Source organism: Poromitra crassiceps, assembly GCF_964638095.1.
Source record: "Poromitra crassiceps genome assembly, chromosome: 5".
NCBI classification, from domain to species: Eukaryota; Metazoa; Chordata; class Actinopteri; order Beryciformes; family Melamphaidae; genus Poromitra; species Poromitra crassiceps.
The window spans coordinates 28,944,920-28,967,715 of NC_139642.1; the positions used below are offsets into that span (position 1 = coordinate 28,944,920).

The following is a 22,796-nucleotide window of genomic DNA, read 5'->3' on the forward strand; positions in this document are numbered from 1 at the left end:
TGGATGTGAAGAACATGGACTGGAGCTTACCTTAGCCGTCTCCTCTGCATTCACCTTGCTGCCTTTTACCAGGATGATCTTAAACTGGCTGGACACGTCCCACACAGACGTCTGTGCCTGCTGCAGGAGGGAGGCGGAGCCAGGAGAAAGAGAGAGAGGGAAGGTTGTAACGAGCGAGCGAGCGGTAGCATCATTTACCATAAGAATAACACAACATACTCCAACACTCTGCCTCTTCACACAGCCACTCAGAGGGCACACACACACACACACACTCACACACACACACACACACACACACACACACACACACACACACACACACACACACACACACACACACACACACACACACACACACACACACACACACAAGTGGGCTAAACACATACAAACTCATAGACAGCATACAAATATGGACGTATAGCCTCTGTGACGTCACCCATTGGTATGTGGACTCCTGAAGCCTCCAGTTTGGCATTTTTACCATCGCCATGTTTTTCTGGTGCCACAGCGCCGCCTGCTATTGGTCTGTGATCAACAAGCTGTGCGATCACTGGACAGGCGAGCTGTCAATCACGCCCCCAAAGCGTAGTCCGCTTTGCCGCCGATTTTACTCTAAATTCAAGATTCAGATTGAATAGCCATAGTGAGCAAGTAGATTACAAAGGAGGACTTTGGCTCAGTGCAAGTATGCAGTGCAGAAGATTGAAATGGAAATGAAAATGGGACCATAATTTCCAAAGTGAACATCATGGTGTATTGAAAAAGACTTGAAAGTGATTGAGACCATAAACTCATTAAGAAAGTGTTTACTGGGGTAATAAATCGAGTGAGAAGACGGGTCATTTTCCCAATGACTTCTATACTCTTTGCAACCATAGACTGTCAAATATGTAAATGACTATTAATTAAATTAGCTATCAAAACCGTCTTTTGAACCAAACATGTTTATTTCTGCCGTAAAGTTGGGCATTTTAACATGCGGGTCTATAGGGTCACTCGTTTTTTTTTGCAGCCAGCCTCGAGTGGCCACTCGAGGAACTGCAGTTTCTAGCACTTCCGCATTGACTTAATTTTTCAGAAGCGGAGGGTGGGGCTTGATACAAACCCACAGAATGTGTGAGGGTCAGGCAGGTCGTTGTGAAGTCAAGCCAAGTGGATTTGCAAGGGTCAGCAGTTAGCAGGACAAACACACTCACATGACGCCTACAGCCTCCCGACATGACTAACGAGCACACTTCCTGCTGCTTGTGTGTGTGTGTGTGTGTGTGTGTGTGTGTGTGTGTGTGTGTGCACACACACGTGTTTGTGTGTGTGTATGGTGTTGTGAATGTCAATGTCAATGAGTGCGTGTCTAATGCTGATGTCCTTATGCATGTGTTTGAACGCCTGTCTGTGATTGAGTGTGTAATTGGCCTCTTGTTGGATGAAACAGGCTATATTTGTGCGCGCGCCTGTCTGTGCTAATATCATGTGGTTCCATGTACTGCACCATTCACAAGAACACTTTGTCCTTCTCTTCTCCTGCTTTGTTTTGACCAATTGCAAGTCAGCCTTTCTGCAGAGCGCCCAATAACAGGAGGGCTTCTCTGCTGGAAATAAATCTCACTTCCTGTAAGAGTCAACCATCCGTCAACCGCAAGCCATCGCTGTCTGCCCACAATCTCTCCTTTCTACATTTCTGTCTTCAAACTCCATGTCAGGAGCTTATTCATTACATCTATCCTTTTATGTCTGCGTCGTCTACCATGTGTCATGTTTTACATCTCCTCCTCTTCCATTCCTTCATATTTAGAATACCTGAGCTATGTTGCACAATAGTTGTGTCTATTTAGCAGTTCTCTTTCTCTGCATTACCAAGCAAGTAAGTAACTCCCTCTAGTGTCTCTCCTTAAAACAACAAAATAAAATAAAAATCACAGCCAGGTGTTCAAGTAAGAGGTGCAGGTTTAGGTCAGCGCCTTCTCAACCACCCCACCTCCGTATGCATAGGCTACCCCTGATTGGTCTATCCTCTCATGCTACAAACAGACACACATGGCACATATAGAAGCAGCTGCACCGCTTACAAATCAAGTGAGTAGGTTCAAAATAGTACTCGCTAGTCGCTTCTAACGCCTTAACTCATGTTGTCCAGTTGGAAATTGTATGTACTCAATGACAAAATGGGGGAGTTGGGTAAATCGAGTGTTTTGACTTGTAAACCCATGATAATTATATTCTGATCCGTTGGGGGCATTCGTTGGGAGACAGAACAGAATTGTAAATAACTGTTCCAAAATGTTCACGAGTAAATGCAATATGTAATATGTTTGATATGTGGATGACACCTGTATTATTTACAAGCTTTCAAAATGACACGTTGCCACGCAACAACACTAACGAGGGCCAATTCAATTAAAAACGGTTCAAATGTGGATGCACACATGAAAGAGTGAAGCCGGTGTACACCTGCCAGGGGCGGGGAGTAGCTAGCCATGTCTGCTGATGGCAAGGTTTGGTAAGGTTTGGTAAGGGTGGGGCACACCTGTTCAAATTCACTTAGAGCTCTTCCTCGGAAAAGGCGTGGCAACTGCCAAGCCCATGTTTGCTCGGTAAACTTCCGCACCTGCCTTGGTGCAGTTGAATCAACCAAACCATAGAGCTTTTACGATTGGCGAGACGACAACACTCACAAACAAGAACACAAGTTAATACAGCAGCTTGTACACCAACTTGTAGATCATTGTAGACTACAGGAGGGGGGGGGGGCGCACACCCCCCAATCACCATCAACGGCACAGTGGTGGAAAGGGTGGACAGCTTCAAGTACCTGGGAGTCAACATCCACCAGGACCTGACATTTGGCCCGGTCACACCGCCACTGTTGTCAAAAAGGCCCAACAGCGACTACACGGACTCAGGCGCCTGAAGAAATTTGGGCTAAGGCCAGAAATCCTTAGGGACTTCTACAGAGGCACCATTGAAAGCCTGCTGACTGGCTGCTTCACCACCTGGTACGGGAACTGTACCACCATGGACCGCAGGGCGCTACGAAGAGTGAGGCGTGCGGCCCAGCACGTAACAGGATGTGAGCTGCCAGAACTGCAGGAACTGTATAACCAGCGGTGCCTCAGGAGGTCCCTGAAGATCATCAAAGACACAAACCATCCCCACAACAGCCTGTTCGCCCTGTTACCCTCAGGGAGGAGATACAGGGTCCCAAAAGCACGCACAAATCGCTTGAGGGACAGTTTCTTCCCGCAGGCCACGAGACTCCTTAACATACACAAATAGTGTAGTAGCTGTACTGTACCGTACTGTAGCTGCTACCATTATGTATGTCTAATGTTTAATTGTATGTTTAATTAGGTATATGCTATTTGCACCTGTACGTCAAATACGTCGAATTTAAAATGTTTAAGCACGTCTAAAGTATGCACATGACGTGCACCTATGTGCAGTGAATATGCCACTGTCTCTGACTTGTCGTATCACTCTACTGCCTTATTGCTTGTTGTGTCTCTTGTTGTTTTTGCACTCATATGCCCTGTTATATTTGTACTATGTTGTAAACTGAGTCCACAGCACAAGAATTTCACACGTGATACTTGTACCACGGAGTGACAATAAAAATCTTGAATCTTGAATCTAGTGTGTTAAGCCAAATAATATAGCAAAGCCAAATAAATCACACACCAAATTGCAGACAAAATTATTAATAGCAGTCTGTGATAACAATCTTGACAAAAAAATGTAGAAATGACAAAATTCTGTTTGTCTACATTTCTGCAACTGAAGTCTCAACTTTTTGTCCAATAAACAGTGGACCAGCATCTTCATCTTCATGTGGAGATTTGTTCATAAACTATGGTTTATTTGACAAAGTGGCAATGAGAAACTTAAGCCAAATTAATCCAAAACTGTAACTGCAACAAAAATAACAATTTCACCCCTGATTCAAACAAAAAATGAGAGCAGAGTAGAGGACACCGCAACACAGAAATCTAGATTTTTTTCAGCCACCCACATTTTGGTACTGACCGTGGGACCCCTTCTCTTGGGAGGCAGGGGCAAAGGTGGGTTGGATGATTTGCGGGTAACCACGGCTCCGATGGCGGAGATCTCCTTGTCAAACATGGTCTTGACTGTGCTGGTGTGGACCAGGGTGAGGTGGGGTGACTCCTTGGTCTGCATACATTCCCGGATGTACTGCACACAAGATGGGACAGGAATGAAGGGTTAGGCTATGGGGGCGACACTGAAGAATCTGCAAGCACAGGAAAAAATAAAATAAACGTTAAGATTCCTCGTGCTCCCTCAAGTTGCACCATATGCTAAAGTTGACCTTGCATGTATTTAATTATACACTTAAAACATGGCTTTGTGACGCGAGGCACAAGCATTAACAGGAAACAGTATCTTTAGGGCAGAGAAAGGACACAAGCCAGAACAAGCAGATCATTATGCACATATGACTGCACAGCTCACTCCATCAAAAATAGTAGGCAGGCTGCACACACAGACAGGAGCCGTGATCAGCCCTAGTGTCCAGTGTAGAGATGACAAGCTTGTTGTCATGGCTTTGCTATTTGGAGAGCAACAGGGAGAACGAACGCATCCCCTCACTTCTCTATCACAGCTTGAGCCTCCCGCTGTGATGATGCCCCATTTAAGTGAAGAATAAGAGTCAAAGCCAGCGTGTGGCACATAGTCTGGATCACTGCATCTTTTCAGGTGTGCACATAGTCTGGATGATCTCAGCATCGTTTCCGGAACAGTTGAAAGCAGGGTACATGTAAACACATAATACCTTTACCCACACTTTACCTGAGCCGTTGTTGAGCCATCAGCCGATTGGTTCAGGTCCATTAATTCTAGTTGACATTGAAAATTTCCTGCATCAGAACTGGCACTGTGCCATGGCCCCTCTCATCTTGTGACAGGCTTTGATGGCCGGGACTGTTATGACCACAATGATTTGACTTTTTAATGACTTTTTACCTCCACTAACGGAGCTGGCCGGGAAGTCATGTTTTCGCCCCTGTTTGTCTGTTTGTCGGCAGGCTGTTATAGCAAGAAGTTATAAAGGGATTTGCACGCAACTTTGTAGAAAAGTAGGCCATGAACCAACTTAGAACTGCTTGGCCAAAAGGGGGCGTGTCACAATGGGGGCATGGCCAATCACACAAAAGCCATGAAACCATGAAACTTTGTAGAAAGGTTGGTCGTGGTACTCCTCCAATAGGGAGAGTTTGTTACGATGTCCAAGGGATACAGCTGTGTGCAATTCTTCGGTTTTGGAAAGGGTGGGGGGACGGAATGGGGGGGTACTGATTTAAACAAATGAGTGGGAATATTAAAGTGTCTTTCTCCCTGTAATATGTTGATGAACATACACTCAATAAATAAATTAAATCCAAGAAAAGAAAGGTTGGTCACAGTTTTTGAGAATACAGGGACGGATTTGGAGCTAGCAGCCATTTATGAAGAACCGTCTCTGCTCTATTCCATTTCTGGCCATGATATTGACCCAGGAGATGACTGATAGACCCTCATCCCAAGTGCATCTTACATGTCCCTTGAGAGGTCAATAGATCAAAACATTGGAAACATAAAAAAAAGATACAACCACCTATATCCTACACCTCGTGTTAAACGGCCCTGTCCATTTCAGCCAGTCCACTGCGGGGCCACCGACCTTGTACTGTATGAGCGGGTGTTCTCCGCAGAGGAACTCCAGCCGCTGGCTGACCCTCAGGACGTACTGGCCCCGCCGCGCCTCCTCCTCCGGCCCGTGGGTGGTCAGCCACTTCCTCAGGGCCAAGTCCATCAGCTCTGTGGGGGTGCAGGATGGAGGCACCTTCAGACTGGCCGAGTCCTGCAGAGCGAGAGAGACAGACAGACAGACAGACAGAGACAGACTTATTCAAGTGTTTATGTTTATTAGTGTCGAATGCTCAAATTGGAACCCAGATGAAATAACAGACTACCAGGATGTAAACAATATCTGCCGCTTAGGAGATCCGTGTTCCTGGGTTTCATTTTGAGGGAACTTGCACCTTGCCTAAAAGATGGGAATGAACTGGAAGAGAACACCACTCTTTTGTTTATTTACAAAGCCTCCTGTGGCAAGCTAATGTTACGTTACCATTCTATTTGTCTTCACTTTTAAGTTCCAGTGCTACAGGAGGAGAGCAGACTCGTTCACAGGCCTACAGGAGTTTGGACATTCCACTTATGAACACTGAGTCAGGGAAGACTGCTTTCATCTTTTACGCCCCTAAAACATGGACAAGGCTTCTGGACTCCCTCAAATCGGACCAAATTGTCTCCATAAAGACGTTCAGGATGCTGCGTGCTGGGTGACACATTATATTAGAGAGGGATTGCTCCTGTTTCTCAGTTTTCTTATTTAGTCTGCATATGGATTATCTGTAAACAAAACATCTTGTGAATTTGTGTTTGTTTTGTGTGCATTGGTGTTGTGTACACAGCCTCAGGTCTCCATTGAAAACAAGATCTGGGTCTCACTGTCAATGGGGCTTAGTTGTTTAAATAAGGGAAAGATGAAAGAGACACGGAGCAAAAGAAAGATGAGAATGCAGAGACAAGGGTTCTGGATGAGCTGCTGCTGCTGGCCTGTCTGCTGCGTCACGTCTGAAAGCCTGAAACATCTTCTGCAACGCTTGTTTGCTCAACTCAATAAGTCTCTTGTGTGCAGAGAAACGGAAACGAGCAATAGGTGGCGCTATGTTGGCCTACAGCACATACACGTCTGGACCAGGTCAATGGAGATAACGTGAGGAAAAAGAGCGAGAAATGGATGGATATGGTGCATTGAGAGGGTGTCCTAAAGGTCAGATATATATAGCAGGGTTTAAGATACGAGCCCAGACCAACAGGCTGCTTAAATCTTATTCAGCTAGAGAAACACACACGCACGCACGCACACACGCACACACGCACACACGCGCACGCACACACACACACACACACCTTACTTGGACATTCACATCTCCTTTTGTGGCTAATTTGAGTTCATGCTCCAACAGCATAAAATACCTAAAGTGCCAATACTATGTCCAAGTCTTACACACACACCACCATAGTGGCTCTAAATCTAATGTGTTTGAGTTCCACATTGAGTCCCACTGCGCCGTCCTATTTATAGCATAATAATGAGCTGATACCTGAGAGGAGATGATCATTTGCAGAAGCCCACTGGATATAACTCAACAACAAAAAGAAGCTCCTCCATCAATAATGGACAATGATGAATGGCCATCAAATGGTGAAACTAGAACATCTGCAGCAGATAGCTACAGTATGAAGTACAACATATTAGATTAGAACATGGTTTAGACCACGTGCCCTTATTAATGCTAATGATTACACCTGCGTTACTTCCTGCTTTACCACCTCAAACGGTTGCTGTGAAATGAGCCTATAGAGGACATGGTCCATGGGGATATTTGGCTAAAGTTGAAATTAGATTGGTCCCCTTTTTAAGTGGCTGGTTGATACTCTGCCCCCAGTGAGATTTGGATGCTAATGCAATGTGGGACTAGGTGAACAAGACCAAGGCTGTCTAAGACACCGAGGTCTGTCGCAGAAAGAAATGAGATGATGACAACAAAGATGGTTAACCACCAAACCCAGCTCGTGTTCATAACTACAACACTAAAACACCCCACCACACTTCCTGCCCTTAATGTGGCTTATTGTGTCTGACCTCCCAAATAGGACTTCCTGCCGATGTCCACCTGTGCACAGGGGCACAGATGGCCTGTGTGTGTGTGTGTGTGTGTGTGTGTGCGTGTGCGTGTGCGTGTGTGTGTGTGTGTGTGTGTGTGTGTGTGTGTGATGTTGATCAAAGCTGATATGCAAAGGTCTGGTGGGACACAACCATCTGTTTCAATATTAAATCACATTATTTTTTATAACAAGGAGGGAGAAAGATGGGGAGACATAGACAGATGGGCAGACAGAGAGAGAGAGAGACAGACAGACAGAGCAAGAGAGAGAGAGAGAGAGAGAGAGGGAGAGACAGAGATTCATTTTAATCAGAGTGTTTTGGTCCCTTGAGCTGTGGTGCTAATATGTGTGTGTCGGGGAGGATGGCATAATTTCACTGATGGTTTTGACCCACTTCAGTGGTGTCACATGGCTCGCTAGTTGGGCTCAGTCACATGACCGCCCCCTATTGGGGAGCCGACAAGCACGGGCAGCAAAAGAGGCAAGGCTGCATCTGTCCACACCGGTGTAATCACATGGATATGGCTACTCAAGCTACTCAAGCACAGCACGACACCGAGGTTCTGTGTGAGCCGTGCTGTCATTACAGCTTCATTTGGCATGCACCCCGGCCCCCGTCCCAGGTCCTTTCTGTGTGGAGTTTGCATGTTCTCCCTGTGTTTGTGTGGGTTTGCTCCAGGTGCTCCTGTTTCCTCCCACCATCAAAGACATGTATGTTAGGAGTTCCAAGGGACAGCAGTGGAAAATTAGCCATCTGGCTAACACTGGCACATTTACAGTAATGCTTATCAATGTGCTTGCATTGTCCCTCAAATAAATAAATAAATAAATCTAAACTGTCAAATGAAATGAATGCCTGCAAAACGGGATACTGTGTGAGATCATGTGCAAAATAAATCAGCGTTGTTTTTGGGTGAAGTTGGCCTGCCGACTCTCACCTGAGACTGATCGAAGTGGATGATGACCTTGAGGTGGTCGAGCGCGTCAGTGATGGCGGTCGAGACACTAGGCTCCAGCTGTGGGGAGAAGCAGGCCTGCAGCCACTCGCTCCAGGTCATCATCTGGACGCACTGCATCCTCTCCTCGCTGATACGGAACATCTTACTGCGGAAGTCCTTCACCTCCTGTACCTCCAGAGCGTCTAGCTCATGGAGACCTGGTGGGAGTTTGGGAAAAGGCCATTGGTAAAGTTCTGCTCTTTCACTTTCTCCACCCAGGTCGGTCCCGGGGATTGAATCGATGACCTTCCTTCTCTCCTCTCCTCTCCTCTCCTCTCCTCTCCTCTCCTCTCCTCTCCTCTATCATATCATGGTTTCTTTAAAGTTGAAAGTTGACACTAAATATATTATATAGAAACTGTGACAGGTAATCCATAAGCTGCCTTGAAGAGTGTTACGAAGATGTTTATAGAAGATCTTTCACAAAGTGTTATAGTCACCTATAATATAGGCTAATCAGTTTCAGTTACCATCAGCAACCAAGCCGTAGCTTAGGACTTTTAACACATTACATGCAATACATCCATAGGAGCATTGCTGATAAAATAATGTGCATTATCTTAAACTAGTATGTGCTATCAGCATCACTGTATGGCAGCAGTCCATACAATCTAATCAGTCACTTTTTATGGGTTATAGACAAAGTGTATTCAAGTGTGTCTTGCGAATGATTGAAACGTCTAATTGCAGATTGGATTTACAATATGGTCCAGATGGATTTCTTATAGATATGAAGCTTCATATTAAGCTTTGATTTTGATTGAAAAAAGTGAGGATTTGTTCATTGTCTCATGAATAATTAATAATCAAATTAAAGTATGCAGTCCACTGCATACTCTGAATCTAAATGGAGCAGTCCAATACTTGGCAATGAAATAGCCAGGCTCAGTGTAAATGTTCCTGTGGGGCTTTGTGCAGGGTGACACCCTGGTATTACACCGTGACAATGATCTGCCATGTTTGATTCATGGTTTTCGTGTGTGAAATGAGCTTCTCAGAAGCACTGATCCAGCTTGCAGTCACAACAGATGGTGACACTCCCACAGTGAGCAGGAGGAGGATGGTGTGTTTGCCAGGACCAGGACAGGTGGGACACCAAATAAATAGAAAATGCAAACCAATGATATTTGCCATAATTGTTGAGGAACACAAAAGAATGTGACCCAAATCTAAGCTGATTCTGAAATCGGCAGTCGACGTTTTGGTCATACCATGTTTATTTAGAATACCACAAAACCCTGATTTTCCACTGATTTACCGAACAATAACGACACAGAGAGCTGTGAGATTGTTTTTTCAATGGAATGGCTCTTTAAAGCACAGGCGTCGTTAACCTTCATGCAAAATTCACAACCACCTGCAGAACCCTTGATGCCAGACAGTAGCACCTACTGCTAATGAATGTTTACAGAGGATTCCAAATGGCAAACCTCTTATGGGATTAGTAGTCACACTAACATCAACTGCCAGGGGTCTAAAGTGCTGTTAGGCTGATCGTATCGTCTTGTTAACCTGTTGAGTTTTACCCCCCTCTATATTTTTTCAGGAAGCGTGCTGCACAATAGTCTCCTGTTAATGAAAGCAACATGTTGGCATTTAAAGCCATTTAACATTCATATGACCCTCAGCGCTCAAAGGAGGGCTCTGGACCACATTAGCTGGGTGCAAACCGGTTTGTGTGACTACATTTGGGGGGGGGGGGGGGGGGATGTTGGCAGTGTGTGAGCGTATTGTGTGTGTGTGTGTGTGTGTGTGTGTGTGTGTGTGTGTGTGTGTGTGTGTGTGTGTGTGTGTGTGTGTGTGTGTGTGTGTGTGTGTGTGTGTGTGTGTGTGTGTGTGTGTGTGTGTGGCTGGTGCCTGCGGGGTTCCTTTTCAAACAGTGCTTTGCCCTGACAAAAGCCTTTAAAAGATCACGTCAGAGCAAAGTGGAGCCAGGAGGAGGAATATCAATATCGGATGGGTCTCCTTCGATTAGTGTCAGAGCCCCTCCCCTTTCTTCCTGTGGCCAGCAGCCTGGACCACTTCCACACACCCCGGCTATCTGAGGAACCAAAGCTGTTATAGTTAACTCAAACTAAACTAAAAACTAACACTAGGTGTGTGTGTGTGTGTGTGTGTGTGTGTGTGTGTGTGTGTGTGTGTGTGTGTGTGTGTGTGTGTGTGTATGCATGTGCGCGTGCAAAAAATAAAAAATAAATAAACTAGACTTAGAAAAAGAAAGAAAACTACAATATTGTGTGCTTACAAGACATTGGTGCATATGAGATTGGGATGTCTACATGCATGTGAGTCAATTGCCTTCACAGAGTCAGGTGTGTTTGTATTGTAATAATTATTCTGAACCTTCTTAAATCTTGCTCCTGACAAATACTGCCCATATTATCATAAAATATATATATTAAAAAAACTAAAAATACTCAAACTAATTAAAACTAAACATTTTTAAACAAAAACTAAACTGAAAGGAGCAAACCCACTCTGGAAAGTAACTGAAACTAAACCAAATTGGAAACAAAAACTATAATATAATATGCTTGGAACTGTGTGCATGTGCATGTGTGTTTTAGAGAGCCAGAGGAATGGGTGGTTTTGTCTGTAATCGTGTATTTCTAATTACATAAAGCACATACAACATTAATTAGGTTTTCATGTGAGTGTGTGCTTGTGGTTGTGTGTATGCCTCTTCATTTAACTACATCAAAGGCCAGGATCACACTTGATACAATGAATTTGTGACTCTCCGACTAATTCATTTCAGCAGAATCTGTTACCGCTGCGTCATTCCACTGCAGATGCATGTGCTGGATTTATTCCATTTATGGATTAATCATGCATGCGTTGACTAAAATTGATGTCGTTTTGCCCTGATTATTGCTGGCTCTTATTGAAATGTCCTTGATGAAAAGATTTCATCAGTGGATCGGTGGATCATGTTAGTCAGTTTCCTCTCGGTACTGTAGAACTCGGCACACAGTTTGAGTGTCTAACTTTATCATGTCAAAAGACTGGGGCTTCTCTGCCAGCGGGGGTCTTTCCTTACAACGCTGCTCTGGTTTGTCTCCCCTTTGCTCCCCTTCAGGGCCTAATCTTCCACAGAGATAATACTAAGTGACGGCTGATGGAACAGACATCAGGAGGCTGTCCAGTCCATCCTCATGCTTCTCCGTCAAGACAGTCGGGGTGAAGATAGGAGCCAGCTGCAGAAGGGCCTCAGAACTAGCTAGACAGCGAGGGTGATGAACGCGGCGAATCGAAGAGCGGCGCTGGCGTGCGGGAGGTGGTGCTTCAGTGTGGGTGCGTGTGCATGCGGCATGGTTTACCGTCACACTTATCAACGCTAAGTGTTTTTTTCTTTATCAGCAGGGTCGACCCGGGACAGCCAATCATGAGTGGGTCAGAGGGAGTAAAGTGGGTGAGAGTTTGCATGAGTGCCACCTGAAGTTGAGGGAAAGGCGTGCGTTTAGCTCACCATCGTCATCGCAAAGACGTGACACGCTCTGGTGGAAGGAGGAGTAACAAGTAGGCTACCGTGAAACAGCACAAATCAAGATAAAAGGTAGGTCGACTTTCTCTGAATGTTGCTTTTAGATTCAAATAAGGAAATCTTCATCAATTATTTTCAGATTTCAATGTGTGACACACATGATTTGAAAGCTTACGATCTGCACTTTAATAATCTGTAAAAAAAAAAAAAAAAAAAAAAAAAAAAGAGGAAAATGACAGTCGCCTACATGTCATCCAAAACACTCGGTAGTCCCTGTGACATAATATCAAGCGTGAACAAACGTTATTTTCAAAGCCACGCTGCCTCACCCTTGCCGATGAGCACGCCGATCTTGGAGTCCAGCAGGCGCTCGGCCCGGCCGCAGTTGCGCGTCACCAGCTTGAGGACGGGCAGGAAGGGGCGGACGTCGCACAGCCGCCGCGTCTCGTCCTCCAGCTCCTCGTGCACCGCCACCTGGTTGACGCACTCGAACATGTGGCCCTCCATCTCGCCCAGGGCGGGGAACAGCGGGTACGACTGGGCCTGCTTCCATAGGAGCTGCGTGGGGAGGGGACAGATTTAGTGCTCACACTTTACAACGAGGGTCGTCACTACATTCACTTTAGTTGGTGGTGCATTGTGTGAATTTTGGATCGATTGCTTACAATCTCCTTGAGGTCCTATTACATAAAGTCAACTCTTCAACTGAAAAACAGAGCCTTGTTTTGAGCTTGACAGCCATTTGTATAATGAGGTTAACCAATGGTTTCAGAAAGGGTTTCAGGCCCGTGTGGAGTCTTCGCAGCTCATCGACAACTGTGTGCAATCCTTCATCTGAAGTCAAAACCACAAACCACAAAACTGAAGTTACCGAGTTTTAAAGTGACAGTGGCAAGAATGCAAGTTTCCTCAGAAATGTGAAAGACGCATGAAGAGCAACAACAACAACAACAACATGTGTCTCATGGTCATTATGATGTCATATACTGACAAAGCAAGTATGTTCCATCATGGCCCGGGAACAAACATGATGACGCAGCCGGCTTGTGGATGAGACAATCAGGATGTGAATAATGTTTCCACTGGCATGATTCACGTGGCCGTGTGTCCCCATAAGCATAGTCACAGGGCTGGGCGTCAAAGCGTGGGTCTCTGAGCTACATGCTGGAACAGGACACATTTGCCCTCCAAACAAATATTTTCCTCTCATGATTTTATGCTAAGCTCAGCTGATCAGATCTCCCCCACATACCCAGAGGCTGAAATAACCAATATAATCATAAAGTGCACTCAAAAGTGCATTGAAGATTTCCTTATTTGATTGTCCTATACACAAACCTCTACAAGAAAAGTAGGCTACTGCTGTGGTAAAATGTTATTGGTATTTATTATTATACAATCAATGGTATGCATTGTGTATTTATTGCGTAGATTGCCATCTACTAGCCAAGAGCCATGACAAGTCATGAGTGGAAATGCAGAGATATTAATATGCAGAGTTAGGACCACCGATTCCCTGGAAGTGAAACATCCTTTGCTTTTGGGGGAAATGCTGTGCCAAGTTTTTGTTAGTATGAATGAAACGCGTTCATTCATAAGCCTGCTCTTCCAGACTGCATGATAAGTGATATTAGAGTCTGGAAAGAGGGCTGTGAGCCAGCTGATAGGGCCTGGATTAGCTTAGAGCAGGGCTTTTCAAAGTCTGAGACTGTGGGCCTCCCCTCAGACGAAGCTAGAAAAAAAGCTAGCTAGCTAAAGAAAATATGATTATTTTATTCAACCCATGGACACTCCTCGATTGAGCCAAGATAGCGTGATATTGCTGTTTGGCAAACTTCAGACTGCACACCAAATACAGTACATGCAGTACAGTAAGAAAGATCTATCTGAACTGAAGGCAGTATTTGTTTCTAACTCTCGGAAAGTTGGAAAAACTAAAATTCCTCCGAACAACTGCATCTCTGAACCATTGATATAATATACTGTATATAAATACAGTCAATGCTCTCTTTAACCAAATGTGATCTCCTTTTGATAACTAATCTAATGTAATAGCCTATACAATATTTTTCACTTCCATTCACTGAGCCTCCCCTGAAACCTTTTGGAGCCTCCCCTGGGGAGGCCCGCCTCCCACTTTGAAAACCTCTGGCTTAGAGGAATCCTTCACCCCAGTGGTGTAGTCTAGTTTATTGTAGCCTACATTTTTTTCTGGGGGATGGGGGACTTTTGATTTGTGATCAGGCAATAATTAGGAAAGCCTATATAGGGGACCTAGATATCTCTTTCTCTCTCTTTAGATAATGACATAATACACCCAAATAAATTGAGTAGCCTATAAATAAACAAACCTATTATAATGCATCCTTGTTTACTTTTGTGGTAATTTGATAACGGGCACATTTTCAAAATGCAAGTGATAATTCAGAACCAGATAGATCATCATCCTACAATGTATTGCATTTAAAACTTGCATCAGTGCAGCTGGATTCATCAATAACAACAGTGAAGACCCCGGTAAGTTGATAATTTAACAGTATTTGTGCTTCTGTGGTGATATAATAGAGAAATTACCATCTAGTGTTTTCTATGGTGTTTTCCTGCGAAAAGTGTGCCACCAGCACGCAGAGAAAATAGACCAGACACCGGGCCCGGCGCCACAAGGGGGCGATAGGGGGCTTTGCCCCCTCAGTTCAATTTTCTGCCCCCTCACTTTTTTTTTGATAGAATAGTTCATCTATAAAGGCCAGTTAGGCAATGTTTGTACCTGACATGTTTCGGCTGCTGTTTCTGCAGTCTTCATCAAATTTGATCAGTTTAAGTTGATGTAGGCTACCCCCTATAAACATAGCTCTGTTGTTTCAGAATTGGCAGGGGAAGCGCTATTTGCTGTGCTTTGGTTGTCACAAGGTGTCAGAGATGTAGCTATTTATTAAATTTGAACCTCACTGCATGTTGTAGTGATCATTATGTGATTAAAACACACGCACACACACACGCACACACACACACACACACAGAGAGAGAGAGAGAGAGAAATCAGCTGCACCCAAGCACACAGCATGCCATGAGCAGAAAGATGGAGACAACGCATCTGATCACTTTATTTCTTTAATTTAATGAACCTGGCACTGACTGGCTATTATTTTGTTTATTTTTTTGTCGATTTTTGCAGCAATTGTTTATTCTATGAGTTTTCATATAGACATATATGTTCAGCGTGCTCCAGACAGGTCCCGCATTTCACGTTATGCAAAGCTCAGCTCTATTAATGCCTTAATCTGCTGCTGTGAAATAAATGTTTTATTTGATTTTGAATAGTAGTCTTTCTTGTGTTGCTATTGCGCTTTTCAGAGGTTATTATGGTTAAAAAGTCCAGAAATAGCGGGTATATAACCTATGTTTTACGATATAAAAATATCATATAAAAAAAAAAAATAATAATAAAAAAATCGGGAAAAAAAGAAATCAGCCCCCTCCCCAGTTATAACCGCCCCCTCAGTCATTTCATCTTGGCGCCGGCCCTGCCAGACACAGAATCTGGCACTCCAGATGGCGAGGTGCGAGCGGAGCTCCATGGCCTGTCTGAACGGTCAAATCGGTTAACATGGGCAGCGAAAGGAAACTGGCTGTGCCTCCTGGCTGTGCCTCCTGGCTGTGCCTCCTGGCTGTGCCTCCTGGCACTGTGGTCTGAACAGACAGAGCGCACAGGCTGAATTGTGAATGGAGGACATGACTTCCCCTGCAGTTATTAGCCTACTCTGCCTGCTAAACAAAATCACTGCATTGAAAGTTCTGTCACAAAACTATATTGTTACATATTCTTGAGCATTTTTAAGTGGGCAAACAGAAATCTTGAGCTTTCATAGTGGGTATACAGTAGGGCTGCACAATTAATCGAAATTGAATCGAAATCGCGATATGATCTACTGCAATTTTCCAATCGCAAGGAGGCTAAATATTTGTTAAAGGCGAAATGTGTGTCGAAATACCATTTTAAATTAAATATTGTCATGCTGCAGCAGAGATGTCCTGGCCTACACATCATATTCTACAGATGTAAGAAAACATCTTGGTTTGGTACAGTTTCCCGCAAAAAAAAATCACAACATAATCATTTTCATTTGATGTAAAAAAAATCATCATTCCCCTCTAATATCGTGAATCATATCACAATTGCAATATCAGTCAAAAACAAATCGCAAATAGATCTTTTTTTCAAAATGGTACAGCCCTAGTACAGTTAAGTACACAGTGTCTAGAATGGTGGTGGCAGAAGAAGAATGGCTCTCCCTGCCTTGGCTCTGTCTCGTCATGCTTGGATGGCTCATCATTTTCAAAAGCTTCCACTGACCCCAGGCAGGCAGGGGAATTAATTGAAAGATATCTCACATGTCCTTCAAGCCCACACACACACTCCTTCCTGAACGGACAGTACGCGTGCCCAACCAGGCAGTAAACGTGAACTTAAGGAGCCTGAACATCAGCAGAAAACTCATTTATCACACAGCAGCATGAAAAACAGAAAGGAACAAAAACACATTCTTTATTGTTATGAGCCAATAGAAGCCACTGACTTTATGAGTGACTGTAAATCCGTCTATCTCTGGTCACATTATAGGGCTGTTACAGCCAGCGGGTGATTTGGAGAAAATGTCGAGCAGACATAAGATACATACACAAACACACAGACTGACTTATTGTTTACTTTTCAGAATAACTGCCTCAGGCACTATTCAGCACTGCATGTCTGGGAAACCCACGTCTGACACATGTTTTCCAAGAATGCCAGGACAAAACAAAGAATGCTAACCATCAGCTGAGAGAAGGTCATAGTCCCTTGAAATAGACCGGCACCTAAATCACATCAGAAAGAATTTACCTACAGACGTTACAAACTGTTATTGGAACAGTTAGGCGCACAACATGCATTCCTTCAAGCTTTGTGTTTTACAAGAAATAATTCTCTTATTATTGTCAAGACGCATCAGTGTCCTGTGACCTCTGGCCTCCATTTGACCAAGATGAGCTGCAGTTGTGTGCATGATGTCATCATGAGCTATTTGCATGGTGAGAGCACAAACAAAAACACCCAGCAGCAACAGCCACTTTTGTCAAAACAAGCATTACAATGTCTAACTGACCAGCTGTGTGTGTGTGTGTGTGTGTGTGTGTGTGTGTGTGTTTCTGTCTGTGTGTACATGCAAGTGTATGTGTGGAAGCTATACAATAGCTAGTTTTTTTCCCTTATTAGGACAATAGTTCAGAGGTATACTATAGTATGTCATATCAAAATTGTTGCTCCAGTACACAGAGGAATCAATCTTGTGAAGTTCTTGTGAATATACAGTATATAGCAATATATATCGCAATAAAAATATGTAAAACTAGAGGACACTCCGTAGAGTGCAAACTTCCGCCAACCTTTCTACAAAGTTTCGTGGTGTACTGTTAACGTGAATCCGTTTGAAAGTTAGGCGCCTTTTGTGATTGGCCACGACCATTGCCACACCCCCTTTTGGCCAGTGGCCGTGGAAAGTTAACCAGTTCTAAGTTGGCCCATGACCTGCTTTTCTGCCAAGTTTCGTGCAAATCCGTTCCATCACCCAACCATAGATACACATGACTTTCAAGAAACCACTGCTTTTGTTGTGTCAACCAGGAGCACAATGTGGCTTCAACTCTAACTGAGGCATGGAAATCTGATTTGAGTCCAATACTGCCAGTGGCCCCACACACACGCATGTCGCCCGAGTCCCACTCACCAGTTTGATGTGTTGGATGGTGGCCTCGCGGGGCACATCCATCTGGATGTAGATACCGGTGGGCAGCAGGAAGTCCACAGTGATCTGGTCCGAGGTGTGGCCGGCCAGGGGTGAGTGCGCCGCCCACATGTCCAGGAGGTCCGTCATGGCGGGAGGCATGGCAAGGGGCGCCACACACCACCTCAACCATAAGGACCTGGAGAGAGAGAGAGAGAGAGAGACACAGAGAGAGAGACAGAGAAAGAGAGAGAGAGACAGAGAGAGAGAGAGACAGAGAGGGAGAGAGAGAGACACAGAGACACAGAGAGAGAGAGAGAGAGAGACAGACAGATAGAGACAGAGAGAGAGAGGGAGAGAGAGAGAGGACAGAGGAAGGTTAGGCAATGTGCAACCTTGGCAATGGAGAAAATGATTAGAAATATATCCTAATCCTAATGTAATTGATTCACATGTGGACTGCAGAGTGCTAGGCTAGGCTAGGCGCCTTAGCAAACTTAATGACAGAGGAGAAAATGATAGTTGAGGTCAGAGAGTGCACTGCTGACAAAATAACTATTTAAGAACGAGCAGCAAAGGGACGAAGCAATGATTCATGAATCCTATTTTATCCACAATGACCTCAAAACAACCTGACATCCTTCATGTTATGTGACTAATAACGCTTAGATAAATACTGCCGTGTTGTTGCCTGGAAGCCTTGTACACAGTAGCTCCAGCTTCAGAGTATTGTCTTCTACCTGCACTGGTGGTTAAGTGCTGATGAATTGCCATGCCTCTGGGGACAATTCAAAGCCCAATGCACTGTTCCAAAACATATTTGGCCATCAATCTGAAAATATGCATGTGTGTTTTGTTTCCTGGTGTGCATCTGACAGCACAAGTAGGGACACAAAAAGGCAGTGAATGTACACCTGGGCAAAAGGTAGCCTGAAAAAACAGAAGGAACACTTGATCTTGTCTTAAAAGTGATGCTTCAGCTTTTGAGGCCGTTCAAACAGTCCAGCAGGAACATGAATCAAGCACACCTTAAATTATTCAAATGTTTCAAGATGTATATTAGTATCTACATTTTACGAGGTGTGTCCACGACACACTAGTGTTGGGTGGCTTGTTTTGATTCCCATCAAGTTGAGGGAGGTGGGAGCAGACGTGGCAGTACCGCTGCGTGCCTGTAGGGGCAGCGCAGTGCTGTGTCCAGTGGGAGGCTGGTGCTGTGGCCTTAACTTGGGTGAGGGCCAGTGCTCAAGAGGAATGCCCACTAAGCAAACAGCAGAACAAAAGGTCAGCCTGCCCTCCCCTGTCTCACAACCTAGTCTCTCTGAGAGAGAGAGAGAGAGCGCGCGCGCACACACACACACACACACACACACACACACACACACACACACACACACACACACAGACACACACACACACACACACACACACACGCACACATGCACCACAAAACAGCTGCATTCATACAGAAATACATACATATGATTTTTTTTTTAATACATTCAACCAGGTTAAAAAAAAAAGATCAAAAGGGCAACATAAAAACATACAACGTTTCCCTGGTTATTTAAAAACATTACAAAAGTGTAGGCTACTACTCTACTAATGCTGACTGAATAAATATGGGGGGGGGGGGGGGGGGGGGGTATTCAAATAAATATACCAACCTCTACACACACACACATATATATATATATATATATATATATATATATATATATATATATATATATATATATATATATATATGAATATGTTTGGTTTAGAGGGAATATTTGAATAGGATTTTGGGCCAATTTTGACAGCCATACAAACACAGGCCATACACTGTACAAGAACAACACACATCACTTTTCGGGGCATTACATAGACTTACATTAATTTTCATTCCCTGGAGACTCATCCTAACCTAACCACTACTTGCCTAACCCTAACCTAACCACTACTTGCCTAACCCTAACCACCCTAACCACCCTAATCTTAACGGCTGACCCATCAGCTTTTTCCAAATTGGGGATACAGCTTCTGTCTCCGATTGAACAAGTGATCCCCAGTTAACTGGTGTCAAGTGTGAACTGTGTCCCTGAAAGCAGCCTATGACAGACCATGTACAGTACAGACATGCCCACACTACACAGCGCTATGCACACTAATAAACAAACAAGCACACATGCAAAATACGCACGTACTTGTCTACACACTCCCACACAAAAGCACACATACCCACAATGGCAGTTGCCACGGTAATTATCAAATAAGGCAGAAGTGGGATTTAGACTGCCACAGTTCCCCTCTACGTGTGGAGTGGAGCTGTCTTGGGGCGGTCAGTGAGGATTGTGGAGGGACCCCTCTATGTGTGGAGTGGACCTGTCTTGGGGCGGTCACTGAGGAGTGTGGAGTGGACCTGTCTTGGGGCGGTCACTGAGGAGTGTGGAGCGGACCTGTCTTGGGGCGGTCACTGAGGAGTGTGGAGTGGACCTGTCTTGGGGCGGTCACTGAGGAGTGTGGAGGGACGACGATGTGCGGCCCAAATCTCAAAACACCAGCTGTGTGTGTGACACGGCACACAGGTTTGAAGGTATACCGCAATATCAAGCAACCACGGTTACCACGGTAAGCTTTCCCTGTGATACCGTACCCACGATATGTTGCGCAATATGCACGCCACTGTACGCCACTAGAAATAAGTTCATAATCGAGGACCCTTGCGTAAACATTCTCATATTAGTTTCAGTTTCAGTTCAATAAAGCAACATTTTTCTTCAAAGCAAAATACTTGTTTGTGTGCGTGTGTGTGTGTGTGTGTGTGTGTGTGTGTGTGTGTGTGTGTGTTTCAGATGGACCATAGTACGTTTAATTAAATGGGAGGGGGGGGGGGTTAATACTGTATACCGTGATATTTTAGTAGAGATACTGTACCATACTGTGAAATTTCATATTGTTACAACCCTAGACAACACACACACACACACACACACACTCATTAGAAACTAACCAGGGACAAAAACAAATGCACGCACAAAGCGCACACTGATGTGTTAACTGCAGGCAGTTCCTCTGGTCTCTCGTAAGTTGTCTGCCTGGGCCGGGCAGACACTTACAGCCCACAGCCTGGTTTGGATCTGCGCTCAGGCCTGGACCACAGCTGCACCATCACACCACATCCAGCATGTCCTCGTCCTCACACGGCCCCAGCAGCCCGTACAGAGTCACTCTTCCACTATAGGCCCTGCTCCAGCTCCACTTTGCCTCCATCTGCCCATTCAAAATGACATCCCTGATTGCCTCTAATGCTCTTTCCCCCTCCATGTTAAGTGCTGGCGCTTGCTGCAGACGGGTCAGTGTTATTATGCCACGTGCCTGGAGCCGCAGCAGGCTATCTCTCTCGGCCACTTAACGTTATCAGCTATGCAAATGCTAATGGTCTTCTGAGTACTGAACAAACTGCTGCCTCTTAAAAGGGACTGTGTGTGTGAGTGTGTGTGAGGCAGGGTGGATGCAGGCAAAAATGAGTTCAACAGCACAAACACGTCCACCACACAGACAAACACTACATAGACAGTGCTGACTGTGCATGTGATGATAACCCACCAAGACGTTGTTTCACTCAGGCACACACGTCACACTGACTCTCACACACACACACACGTGTCACACACACACACACACACACACACACACACACACACACACACACGTGTCACACACACACACACACACACGTCACACACGACACACACACACTCACACACGTGTCACACACACACACACACACACACGTGTCACACACACACACACACACGTCACACACACTCACACACACACACACACACGTGTCACACACACACACACACACACACACACGTCACACACGACACACACACGTCACACACACACACACACACACACACACGCACACACACGCACACACACACACACACACACACACACGTCACACACGACACACACGACACACACACACACACACACACACACGTCACACACACAACAGAATGAACGCAACATCTCTGGAGCAACAAACGCACACTTAGTGGACAGACAATGGCGAGTCTGTAACATCACTGAGGTGCGCGGTTACACACTTGAAAGGAAACACGACACCTAGCATGTCTGACGCACCGACAACAACACGGGCCGACCAAGACCACGCACACAAGTACGTGTGTGTGCGTGCACATTGCACACACACTGACATGATTCATTATGGGACTGGGGGGGACTGACATTTTGGCACTAGACCGCTTGAATAGTGTCTTGTCCTGCCGAGATGTCAGCACACACTCACTCTCTCACTCACACACACACGCACACACGCACACACACACACACACACACACACACACACACACACACACACGCACACACACGCACACACACACAGGTGAGCAGGGTTATGGAGGACATGGTGGCAGGCAGCCAGAGGTCTACTGCTAGGTCAGGTTTCACAGGGAGGAAGAGAGGGGGGACGAATGGGTTGGGAGGAGAGACAGGGAGGCAGAGAGAGAGGGAACGCAAGAGAGAGGGAGAGCGAAAGAGAGAGGGAGAGAGAGAGGGGGAGAGAGAGATGGAGACAGAGAGAGTGGGAGAGCGAGAGAGAGGGAGAGAGAGATGGAGACAGAGAGAGAGAGAGGGAGAGAGAGAGAAAGACGTTTGATGTGACAACAGAAACCAAGCGATGAGCCTGAGGGGAGTCAGTATAGACTATATATCACTATGTAGACTCTACTCCATGGCCCCCCAGGCAGGCACACAGTGTTTGAAAGTGCAGGAATGTGTTCTCACTTCTGATAT

The 22,796-nt window shown here is 45.1% G+C and overlaps 1 protein-coding gene across 2 annotated transcripts in view; it reads right to left on the reverse strand.

Annotated features, from left to right (window-relative positions):
- Nucleotides 1-22,796, reverse strand: part of pik3cb (phosphatidylinositol-4,5-bisphosphate 3-kinase, catalytic subunit beta) — an 86,436-nt gene that overhangs the window by 18,226 nt on the left and 45,414 nt on the right. Inside the window, exons 3-8 of one of the 2 annotated variants that reach the window (XM_083637911.1) lie at nucleotides 17,988-18,183; nucleotides 12,552-12,780; nucleotides 8,679-8,896; nucleotides 5,684-5,863; nucleotides 4,027-4,194; nucleotides 31-117 (exon numbers count right to left, since the gene is read on the reverse strand). In XM_083637911.1, coding sequence (XP_083494037.1) covers nucleotides 31-117; nucleotides 4,027-4,194; nucleotides 5,684-5,863; nucleotides 8,679-8,896; nucleotides 12,552-12,780; nucleotides 17,988-18,146 — 1,041 coding nt within the window. In that variant the 5' untranslated portion in view covers nucleotides 18,147-18,183. Of the gene's footprint in view, nucleotides 1-30; nucleotides 121-4,026; nucleotides 4,195-5,683; nucleotides 5,864-8,678; nucleotides 8,897-12,551; nucleotides 12,781-17,987; nucleotides 18,184-22,796 lie in introns of both variants that reach the window. The other variant, XM_083637910.1, reaches the window with a different exon arrangement.